The 11,804-nt window shown below is 43.0% G+C and overlaps 2 protein-coding genes across 3 annotated transcripts in view; one reads left to right on the top strand and one right to left on the bottom strand.

Annotated features, from left to right (window-relative positions):
* LOC131887121 (uncharacterized) overlaps positions 1-11,804 on the top strand; it is a 38,125-nt gene that overhangs the window by 6,623 nt on the left and 19,698 nt on the right. For both annotated transcript variants that reach the window (XM_059235649.1, XM_059235648.1), the window contains exons 2-7: positions 1,059-1,270; positions 2,861-3,066; positions 3,425-3,619; positions 5,071-5,217; positions 5,566-5,659; positions 9,857-10,021. In XM_059235649.1, coding sequence (XP_059091632.1) covers positions 1,059-1,270; positions 2,861-3,066; positions 3,425-3,619; positions 5,071-5,217; positions 5,566-5,659; positions 9,857-10,021 — 1,019 coding nt within the window. The remainder of the gene's footprint in view (positions 1-1,058; positions 1,271-2,860; positions 3,067-3,424; positions 3,620-5,070; positions 5,218-5,565; positions 5,660-9,856; positions 10,022-11,804) is intronic.
* Positions 5,219-6,522, bottom strand: LOC131887125 (uncharacterized). Its single transcript, XM_059235653.1, has one exon. It carries the CDS (start codon positions 6,419-6,421, stop codon positions 5,696-5,698), a length of 726 nt encoding a protein of 241 aa, XP_059091636.1. The 5' UTR covers positions 6,422-6,522; the 3' UTR covers positions 5,219-5,695.

Raw genomic sequence — 11,804 nt, 5'->3', positions numbered from 1 at the left:
GCTCGTGCTTTTTGTGTTTTTATTTTTATTTTTCAAGCGGTAAGCCAGATTCACGGGCTGGCTTCCCAACCAGCTCATTCAACTGATATCTTTCCCCTTCACCGCGTCAAAGCCAACGGCAAAAGGCACTCACGGAGAAGGGGAGGGAAGGAGGGCTTTTTCACAAAATCTGTCGAAAGAGTCCCCTCCAAGTGCTCGTCGTACTTCCCAACAACAAGGGCCACACTCACGAATGACATTGGTACTTCCCATGCTCATCATCAGTTGGTCGTGTACACTTGTAGTTATTAGTTCGGCATTGATCTAGTTGTGGTGAACTTTGTTTACGTTGAGATTGTTCGCACCTTGTTCATTGTCCAAGATCGCCAGCAAGATTGTCAATTTCTTTAATCCGTGGTGTGACGAGAAGTGAAAGTGAAGTCTCAGTTCTGAACATGGATCGGGCCAAGCGTCTGATCCGAAGGCTTAAGAAGGGCAAACGGAAATATACATATTCACCCACAGGATCCTTGCCTCCTTCGCCCATGGGCTCACCACCCACAGTGTTGAGAGGCAATCCGTACTTGCCCAAAAGCCAGAGCACGTTTTCTCTGAACCGATTTTGGCGAAGGCAAGTAATTCTTTCTTTCTGTGAGATTTTTGAGTCATTCTCGGAAATCGATCGGTGAATCACGAAGAGGGTTGATATTTCGAAATATGAATGAATGAAAAACGAGGAATTCAGTCGTGAAATGATCATATTTGATTGTGAGCTCCATTCACGGCTTTTTGGAAGGCGAGAAGTGAACCGTAACCCGTGTCTGTTATGAAGACAAGCAGACAACGATGGTTCGAGTATTTCTATCAATTGAACCCCATAGGAATGCCAAAAGCCACCTTCCCTTTGCATATGACTAATTGCCCTGGCCAGACATAAAGAGGCCAACCATGGGAACTCTATCTCTGTGTCTTTCTTATTCAAAGGAACTCTCTTTGAATTGGGAACTTCCTCTTCTACAAACCACTCGAATGGAATGAATGAAACAAAGATAACAACACGAATATTTGTCTTTTTTCAGGTCTTGTCCCTCCCATTTAGAGGCTGATATCACCCGAGAGGTCCTGAATGAGGCCAAAAACCGATACATTCACAATGGGTTTCAAGGTGGCTCAGATGAAGTCGATGGAGGTAACAACGGCATTTCGCGGAGTGAAGAACGGTCTGTCAGCTGTGATCAACTCAATAACACCGAAGCCTCCTCCGAAGGACGAGGATTGGGCTCGAAAGCCGGTAGGGGCGACTAACTTTACTTACACGTACTTTTGGGTGTGTGCAACTCATTAACCTAGAACTAGTCGTCTATCTAATGAGTAATGTCTTTGACCTGTTTCTTTTTATCCCCGTCACAAGAAAATGTATGGTGCCATAAGAACTTGAAGGAAAAAAATGCACATGTGCAGTACTGTACCACTTGAAAGATCTTCTGGAAAGACCATCTCGAATTTAGAACAAAAGTTGTCAGTGCCAGAATGCACTTTCTGTTGAAAGCTGATTAACCACTTTCTCACAGTTGTTACCCTTGGGTTAATTTTATCCATTTTCTGGTACTGTTCTCCTTACAAAAGGACACCCACCAAATTTGATGGAAGATAAGCAACTTTTATGCGAAGATAAGATGGAAATTGTTCAGGATTGTCTACCACGTGATCTTCAAGGAATAGTTTCAAGCCTTATTTCCTTCAACATGGACACATGGACCCCATATCTATAGGGTCAAGCCTCTCAAAAATCTAGAGATTATTCGATAACGATAGTCAAGAGCAATTAACCTCATGAAGAAATCAAGTAAGGGCTTGGCTTTGTTTCTAATATCCCAAAAGATGGTTCTGGTTGTTGTTGCTGTTGTTGTTCAAGTAGTGTTGATGATGGTGGTGGTGTTTTTTTGCACCTTCATGGTTTGATTTCTCATTGACTTCCTCAGGCACCCTGGAGGGGTTAGAGGAAACCGTGTGCGGTTTCTATCAGGTTAATCCATTCGGGAAGAAAGTGCTTAAAACCTTCCAGGGTGAATTGTTCAAGATTGGAGGAAGGGAGGGAGAGACGTTTGGAGGAAAAGAAAAAAGACACGGAGAGATGGCGGCCAGTGCGGAGGGTGACTGCAAATTAGGATACTCCCCGGAAATGATGATTAGTGGTGACAGGAACGAATTGAAACCATGCTTGAATCAAGCACCCGGTCTGGAGATGTCAACTAGTATTTTTGTCAAAAAGTCGATGTGTTTGTGTAATCAAGATAAAACGGTGTCATCTCTGAGTTTTAATCGTCATGTCAACGAAGTGAAATGTGATCGAGGGTTACTGACCTCTTTCTAGGATCATCAATTTAATGGAGGCATGTGCAGTCGCTCTGTACAGGGATGACATTAGATTACAAAACGTAATTAGAAGTTCAATGAAGTCGTAATATGAAAACTATATTCAGTGGTTACATTTTGTTGAATAAAATGTCCCTTCTGGTGACTTGTTTACTTGATTTTAATTGAACACCACGGCTTCTCCGCATGACTGCGTCCCTTCGTGATTGAACCAATCGGAGTGGAACATTCCAATTGACGCAAATCGGTTCAAACAAGGGTCAGGCGGTCAAGGAAAAACTGCGAATTAACCAATCCGCTAGACTATATTATCGTAACGAGTCAATTACGTACTAACTACACCCACAACAAAAAAGGAGGAATTATGCTATTGCTCACTCAGTGTTTTAAGGTCCTTCAAATCATAGTGTATAACAAAAAAGGCTAGTTAACTCCATTTTATCATGCTTGTAAAAAGGATTTTAACAGCTCGTATATCATTAGCACGGATCATCCTCTTTTTCAGCTTTCAAATCCATGTTGCTTTTAAAAGACGTTACCTCAACGATGAATGAAGTGTGCAAGCGACTAAAGTCGGAAGGAAGTACGGTCAAAACGGGGCGTGTTCTCCCCTCAGCCGTGTCAGCCATCAAAAACGGCCGACGTAGAATGGAGGACCGTCACGTAGCCCTTCATGATGTGAACCTGGTATTCGGAGATATCCTACCAAAGGTGAGCCAAATCCTTCACCTTTGCTCTTGATGCCAATTACGCATTTGGTCAATGGGAAAATTGCGATATTGTGATTCAAAAGCAAAGGTGCCAGTTGATCTTATCCTCTGCCTGCCACAACTACAAGCATTACGACCATCCTTACCACCATCATCACCACCACCACAACCACTACTGTCTCCTGTTCCTCTGCTTTTCCTCCCACCATGTAATTGTGCTAAAATGACTTGGCTGTAATTTGTCATGTAGCCAATTAATCACGGCATTACGAGCTTGGATGTCCTCCAAACCAATGACTTATGGGAACAATTTCTTCATGAGCCCTCATTTACCTTCCTTCTCCCCTTTCATATCCTAGTTGAAGAACGAACCGCCTCTGTCATTCTACGGCGTGTATGACGGGCATGCGGGCAAGGATGCGGCAGCCTACGCCGCCTGCAGCATTCACGAAAGAATGCTAGCTTCCGATCGCTACCCCGCTGATCCGATTTTGGCCATCAAAGAGGCTTTTGTGAAGACTGACGAGACCTTCAGGAATAAAAACAATGACGAGGTAATTGGAGAATAAGAAACACTGATCACCCAATACTTACTCGAGTTAAATGGTTTGAGACAGTTTTGATGAATTGAACTAAATTCGGAAGATTCCCATGTTTTTTGACATGGGATTTGTGCTTGGCCAAGTCAAAGCATGTCCAGAGGGGACAGAAGGGAGCGAAAGAAGAAATCCAATCTGACTACCTGGCTCTGAACTAATCACAATATTCAACCGAGGAGGAAGGGGAGGGGATCTGTCAATCGATTCGTTTTATGATTTCGACACCGTAAATGATTGTTTCTTTTGGCCAAAATTCTTACGCCTGAGAGAAAAAAACAAGGGCCGGTTCTTATTTAAAAGCATATGGTTGCGAGAAAACATCTCGTCTTGGTTTTAATTAACCGACAGACTAGAATGATGGCACTCGTTTCATTTTGGACAGATCCTAGCTGCTGTTTTTGTTGCTCATATCATACATCTTTTGCCTGCTGTGTATTGTGCTATAACAGAGCTAAAGAGAAAGGATTATCTGTTGGCGGGACTGTCTGAAAATGACAAAAATGGTGGGAGCTATTTTGTGGTAGTCGTCAATTGCGACATTTCCATCAAATCCATGGGGAAATTTGATGTTGTTGGGAGATTAACTTCATGGTTACGTGCTCGAACTTTCATATCATTCGCCAACCAAAACAACCATTGCAACTCCACGTGTGAACCGTAATCTATCGTTTAGGCCCACGTCAAACTGACCCCGAGATCCCAAAAAAACGAATGTCAAGCCATTTGATCTTGACTTTTCATTGTGCTTTGGCTTTACTCGTGAAAGGCATTAATAATATCACGAAATCCAAAGGGAAAGTGGGGACCAGATTGAAACACTGTCTGGCTGAGCAATCCCGTAATACGTTCCGCTGACTTGACCTTTTCTTAGGAATTCTTCAGTCCGTGTTGGAAGATTTCGCACATTACTCTCGAGTTTCATTGAACGGGGACCATACCGTTTTGAACAAATAGACAGACAGACACACACATAGACAGGCGCAGAGACCCGGCAAAGCCCGTTCACGAGTTCATGTGCAGAAATCTCGGCCAATGAGTGTTGTTCACACTGGAGTTCACTACAGACTTCACTCATGAGAAGTAAACAGAAAAAAGTGAAATCGCCAAAGAACGACGAACGCTTGAAGCCATCTCGAGAAAATCTTTTGAAGATGAATCTATTTCTGATTCGTTCTGAGGGGTGATGACCAGTCTTTTGTGCGGGTTCTCTTGTTCGGTTATACTACTATTGATTCTCAGTGAATACGCCACATAACGTCAGAGTATGGAAGTGCATTCTCAATATTCCCAATGCATTGTAGACAGCCAAGAGAAATCTTGGTGAGAGAGCTCAACGAGGATTGAAGACCGAGAGTGGTGCGTGTGTGCCACATATGATCTAATACGTGCTTTTGTGTCGTTTGCAGCATCCTTTAAGCAGTGGAACCACAGCCGTGTGCAGTTTAATCCGTGGAAATACACTCTACTCAGCGTGGTTGGGAGATTCACAAGCCGTGCTAGTCAGAAATGGAGAGCCTTTACATATCAGTGAACCTCATAAACCTAACCGCCCGGTAAGGAGATGATAACCAAGTGGTTTATTGGGGATGAGGGGTTAAGTCGAACATGATACTCATTTTTTTTATCTCGAATAATGTCGTTGTTCCTTCATTGAGACAAAGATTGATTTGAATATGACAGTTTTGGGCGTACGGAAAATGCTTCCTGTTCAAAGAATGTTCTTCTTGTCTGTCATTGATTTTTGTTAATGAACAATAAAAGAGAGGGTGGAAACATGTGACGAATGCGAAGAAAATGTGCCCCACCCAATGCAAACAGGCTGGGGAGGGTTACTGATTGGTGATTAGATCCATTCAGACTGGCGTTTGTGTAGTCCTCATGAAGTGATATCTTCTTTCTAGGACGAAAAAGCTCGCATTGAGGAACTGGGTGGAACCGTTATCTATTGGGGAACATGGAGAGTCAACGGACAGTTAGCTGTCTCTAGAGCTATAGGTAAGATTCTCAACACCACGCCTCGCCCATGGCCAATCACGCCTGATAGGGGTTGTTATCCGTGAGCCAATCTGCCAACCACGAGATCGGACTTCTTGGACGAACTTCGTACATTTCGCTCAATCCTCGAATCAAGGTGGGGCAGACCGCTTTATGCAAGTACCCTTTGTTATCGGAAGCATGATGATCGAGAGTCCGATCGATCTCATCCAGGACACTTCCAGCTTGACTCACGCGGTCAGCCTTGGCAGTGTTCAATCTCGCTTCTTGTCTCACTACGTCTTCCTCTTCTTCTTCGTCGTGGTCTTCCTCATCCGAATCTCCTTGGAGAATGTGTGGAAATATGATCTCAATCTCCCGCTCGGAACTGCCCGGAGAATCACTGCCATGCAAGGAGTTGATCATGTCGTTCAAGGGATCGCCAAAGCGAGCTCTCAAAGAGTTCTTGGCGTATTTCATGGCATCCGACACGCTTGGGGGACCGATGACCTCATTCCACTTGTCGATGCCATTTTCACGGGCTAGACAGAGCGCAATCACATCGCCACTGGTGATATAGTCAATCAGATCGGAGAAATGAGGCTCGTTTTTTTGGTTTTCGTAGAATTTAGCGGCAGTCTCACGAGAGAATCGAAGCCTTTTTTTCTCTACAATGAGGAATCTCTCCTCGCGGATCCGTTCCAAGATGAGATTCTCTCTGGCCAAAGCATCTGGCTTGATCAAGGCCAAAGTGCCTTCCAATGTCACCTCATCCGAAGCCATGACGACGAATTGGCCACCACGAGTGAAAAGTCCAATGCGCTCTATCTTGAAATATTGACTAACAGCGATCTATTATGCGTCTCCTTCTTCCTATGATACAATGGCAACTGCTTCAGAGTCCTAGTTTTTATTATTCATGCTCGTTAAGACTTGTAGGTAGGTAGTAGTGGTGGTGGGTACCCTGGCTTTCTATTTCCTCTTGGTATATCATGAGAATTTCATGGTTTGCCTCGAGTTGCATGGTAAGACCCTTTCTATTATTCATCAGTTAGTCTAGTAATGTAACTCCATGCAAGGCCAAGGCTGTTTTGCTCCGTGTATGAGGAAAGGCCCAAGGCCTTGTTTCTCACCATTGTGCAAATAAAAGCCAGAAGCGTTAAACGGGTGTTTTGTACTACACGCAACATGTTCGATAGTAGAATATGAAGCTCTATGACAATTGTTGGTAGAAACAACCAGAGAGATAGATACCTCTCGAGACGGATTTCTAAATGTCTCTTTATGGAAAAATGTGCCAAAAATGTAGGCGACCTATGAATTTCTAAATTACATAAATCGAACATTTCCAGGGATATTGATTGATTTAATCAATCGACGACTTATTGCAGCACATCACGTCAAGACATTCGACTCGATCCGAGTCTAGCTTTTCACTTAGTTCTTGAACTTTGTTTTCTGCCTCGAAAGCAGGAAATTGCTGGTGCTGCCGTCTATGAAGTTCATACATATTGCACTTAAATTAGATTTTCCTCACGATCCAAGGGGAAACCCTCAGGTCGGTTCTGAAAGTGTGAGGACCAAGTGCTCTGATAGGACAATAGCAATGCAAATTATTAGCGTTTCAATCAAATTTTGGACTTGACTCGCTTGGATGACAATGCAAGAGAAAGTTCATTGTGAGAATGTACACCTAGAACATTCCATCCTCCGTTGGTTTTAATCGTCAAGAGGCGGATAAAGGTTCCTTTTTTTTTTTCAATACTAAATTAATGAACAGATGACCGAAACTGGTAGGCCTTAAAAGAGTGATTCCCAACCACAAAGGAAGCTCTCATATCCTAAAAATGCTCGTGTTGTCTTAAAAAGCCATTATATTCTATCAGGATATTCGCTTGAGCGATCCTACTGTTGAGAATTTGTATTGAGCTGGCATTGAACATTGGACACAAACCAGATCTGGATTTTTGTGACAATTCCATTTCATCGTCATATTACGTACATAACACATTGTCTGAGGCGAATTGCAAAGATTCAAGGAAAAAAATCACACGCTGCTCTTGTAAATTCGAGATTTGGTGAGTGCGTAGGTGTTTCAGACTAATTTGAACTTTAGTCATGATACGCACAATTCGTTTTCTTTTAATGTTGCTCTCATGTTTCAATTAAGATCGAAAAGCTATCCAAGAATTCAAGATGATTTCGTTGGAACATGCTAAGATAAAAATGAATCCTTGTTTCGTGATTCGTAATGAGCGAAAAGCATCGTAACGTTACATAATGAGGGTTTTCTCTCACTGGTATCTATTTTTCCACTTTTTTCAGCTGATTGTTACTCGTATTTTAAATTGAAACCCTATACAAATCCAATGAATACATTTTGGACCCTTGAAGCCAAATCTGAACCATTTTCGAAAACGGGCCGTAATCTTTTTCCCAAAAATTGTGGAATCCCACGCACATTGTTTTTTTTCAGCGGTTGCTGGGGTCTAAGGGGTGAACCTCGCCCGATGAGCGTAGCCTGTCATCACATGGTCCAATTTTTTCCCAATATATTAATGTCGTGGTCGTATTGGAGTGGTTCTCCGTCTGAGGGTGGGATTAGCGCCTTAAAGGTTTGCTTGGGAGAAAAGTCGGAGAGGAGAATCGAATCACGGACCTCTCTCACTTAAAGAAACTGCTCTCACCGCTTCCATCACCATTTTCTGTCTTGAAATGTCCCACGAAAGATAAAAAGCAATCTAGTATGGCTGATCACCGCTCAATATGTTCGAATAATTCTTCAACTAATACTTTGCGGGGACACAAATACAAAATTGTATCAACTCGCTAGAACCTTTGTTCATTTGCATACAACGGCTGAAATTACTGCACGTTGCATCATTGGACCTTTCGTGAAGGGAAGCTTATGATTACGACATGTGCTCCTTTTTTGCTTAGTTTAAAAAAAAAAACATGGTTCTCGACAAAGATGCATTGGATAACCAGAGGAAAAATGAAATTGAGGAAGGAGACGTGGTGTGGTGGTTGGCACGTTTATTAGCGGGAGAGAGGTCCGGGTTCGATTCTCCTTTTCTACTTCTCTTAAGGAAAGCCTTTTAGACGCTAACCACACCCACAGTTGAGAACCGAACTGAAACGGACTTGGTGAAAAAAAACCCACTTATTCTTATATTCTTGGCCTATCAATTTTGTCTGAAGTCATAAGGCTTAGAAATGAGTATACTTTTATGTTTTGAGATTATATGTACTTGTTTTGTGGCTTGGATGATTTCATGCATAGAAAGCGTTTCTTTAGTATCCTTGAAGACTTCACGTTAATTCTTGGTTTCGAACAAATCTTTATCCAGGCCTTTAAAAAATCTAAAATGTAAATGTTTTTCGCTGTCGAAGGACGTGCTTACCACAAACTTGTTCGAGATTCGAATGTGTTTTTTGGGTGTGAGCTACTAATATATTTGGATGTACCCATTAAATCAAAAGCGAATCGAAGGATTCATCCATAGATTCCTAGACACTGAATGTCGGACGACCGACCACCGGGCTGGTAAAACAGTACAATGGATGGTCTCCTGGGAATTGATCACTAACCGGTTACTGTACTCTAGCCAACCGAGTTGTCGGTTGACCGACATTACTGATGTGCTCAATCTGCCTGCGCCTCAAACTTTCAAACCAGTACTGCCAAGATTGATCCAAGCTGGATTCTTTTAGGTCAAGCGAACGTACACTTTCTCACCCAAAAAAAACTCCAGCTTGGATCAATCTTGGCAGTACTGGTTTGAAAGTTTGAGGCGCAGGCAGATTGATCACATCAGTACCCGACATTAGTGATGGGATCAAATAAATTTTCAAAATCAGGATCGCCAGAAGGCTCGGAAACTCAAAGCACCCGTTTCCAACGAACCCTAAGAGATTAGGATTGGCCAAAAAGGTAACCCTGGTTTGATATAAGAAAAATAAGGGTTACTTTTTGTGACTAACAGGTTTCCAATAGTCACCCAGTAATGCCATATGCCACTGAAAATGTAAATTGGTAGCCCTAGTTGTAACCTCCGGCGATTATTTGTTTGATCCCATCAGTACCCGACATCCAGTGTCAAGAAATCTATGAATCATCCTACGATCAGATTGGCTTCTATTGTTTATCGGAATGTTTTCTCGAAATCACGCAACCTTTGAAGCGTAAGATTTATGTTTGCCCTCTTTTTTGCGCAGGTGATGCCGAATACAAACCGTATGTGTCTTCCGAACCCGATGTGACCACCGTTGAAATGAATGGTAGTGAAGACTTTATCATAATCGCCTGTGATGGCCTCTGGGATACGGTCACGCCCATTCAAGCCACCCAATGCGTATTCCAACAACTCAGGGAAGATAAAGGTAACGAGATCCATCCAATCAATTTTTGCCGTTTCTGTTCGAGCATTTTCTGCTCATAAAATGATCACAAGTATTAAAGTCCTTGAGGGCGTTGGGCTGGCGTATCTTTCCACCTTTGTATCTTTGGATACAGACAAACAGATTCTTTTGTCTCGAGTGCAAGTAAGGACTGAGATCAAGCATGCTTGTGTTTGTTGGGAGGTGATGGATGGTCGGAATTAGGAGTAGCAATGAAGCGGAAAAATACACATTCTACCAAGCGCTTATTGATTTGACTCCACTCCGTTATTTGTTCGTGTTCAACTTCGGGTTTAATCACCCGCTACCGTCTGACAGCCCTTCGCTTTGAACATCATCGTCATCATCATCATCATGCAAAATTCTTCCGCAATAACTTGCAATTTTGGTAACGAAACAAAAACTGTGGCAAACCCTTCACCTCATTCGATTGGCTTGGTCTGCGTGGACTTCGTTAGATCCCGTCTACTACGTTCACTGTCATGGCATGAACTCGTAGACATAGGTTGAGACGGAAATTTGAGCCTTGCTCTGAAACCCCATGATTACCGCGATAAATCTTGGAGGGCCTCAGAGGATTCAGGAATAAACTAGGATTTCAGCATTCTGCCAAGCATTCCCAGGGGCTGAATGTTGCTGACCATTGTAGACTCAATCTAAAATCGATCCAAGCGATTGACAATGTGTATCAAATATAATTTAACAGAGAATCAAACACGGACAAAGACGATTGAACAGAAGTACACTCCCCTCCTTTTTCCTTGCTAGTTCTTCCAAGGGAGCTGATCAGACAGTAAGCACGTCATATTTTCAAATTAACCGCACCCCAAGCAATCTCAATCTCGTGCAAACCAATCTGTTATGCCCAGTTGGTGTTGTATTGTCTCCCTTGATGTACCTCAATGCCCAGCTCCACCACTACCATTCCCCATCTCCATCTCCCTCTCTTTGCTCAGGTCCAATTTTCTGTCCATCTCTTCATTTGGTATCGGGTTCTTCTCGAACAAAGCTTACATTCTCAGTGGTGCAAGATGCTGCCTTTTGAAAGTGAGGCAAATGCCTTCCCCAATCTTCTTTGTGGACCATGTTCCTATCACTCATCCCCCTGTTATCTCGGGCTCTCTTTTGGTACCATGTGACTCATCTGGGCGTGATGCAACGTTGTGCCAAATCCCATAAAATAAGAGTCCCCAGAGCCCTAAAATTTATCCTGGGCCGTTCGCAATAACTCTATTAGCTCAACTCTCTCGCCTACAGATCATCGATCTGGGTGAAGTGATGTGCAACAGTCCAGTCAGAAAAAGAGGACTGGCAAGTAACATTTGGTTGGTTCATCAAAGTTCAAGTTCTGGACCCTCTGCCACGGAAACTGGCCGATGAAACGCAAGTGTGTGTTTTTGCATTAGCTAGACGGACAAAGGAACCAATGAGAAAGTAGGAAGTCCAGCCGTCCAGCTTGTCGCGAAGCTCGGCGTCTGGCCCTTTAAAGGGCTCTATTTGCGAGACGTGTTTGTTGTTTGGACAACTTTTGGCATGACTCGTGGTGGGTCTTTCGGCGTCGGTTTCGCACCATCTACTTTGATCATGAGAGTTCGCATTCATATGTTCCCACATCTCCACTTCCTTGCGGTGATGTTGCCGAACGAGTTGAGATTCAATCCGCTTCAGACTGTTGGGAATTTCCTCAACATTTTTTTTTTTTATTCATCCAATGAACATTATTTTTGGCTATGTATTGGTTGATACATTTGCCATTGGCAACCCC

This window comes from Tigriopus californicus, chromosome 9 (genome assembly GCF_007210705.1).
Source record: "Tigriopus californicus strain San Diego chromosome 9, Tcal_SD_v2.1, whole genome shotgun sequence".
Taxonomy (NCBI): domain Eukaryota; kingdom Metazoa; phylum Arthropoda; class Copepoda; order Harpacticoida; family Harpacticidae; genus Tigriopus; species Tigriopus californicus.
The sequence above is the reverse complement of the archived record's forward strand: the minus strand, read 5'-3'. Positions and strand labels throughout refer to the sequence as shown.

Bases quoted from the DNA above. Each gene is read 5' to 3' on its own strand.
- LOC131887125 (XM_059235653.1), bottom strand. From the start codon at position 6,421: ATGGCTTCGGATGAGGTGACATTGGAAGGCACTTTGGCCTTGATCAAG.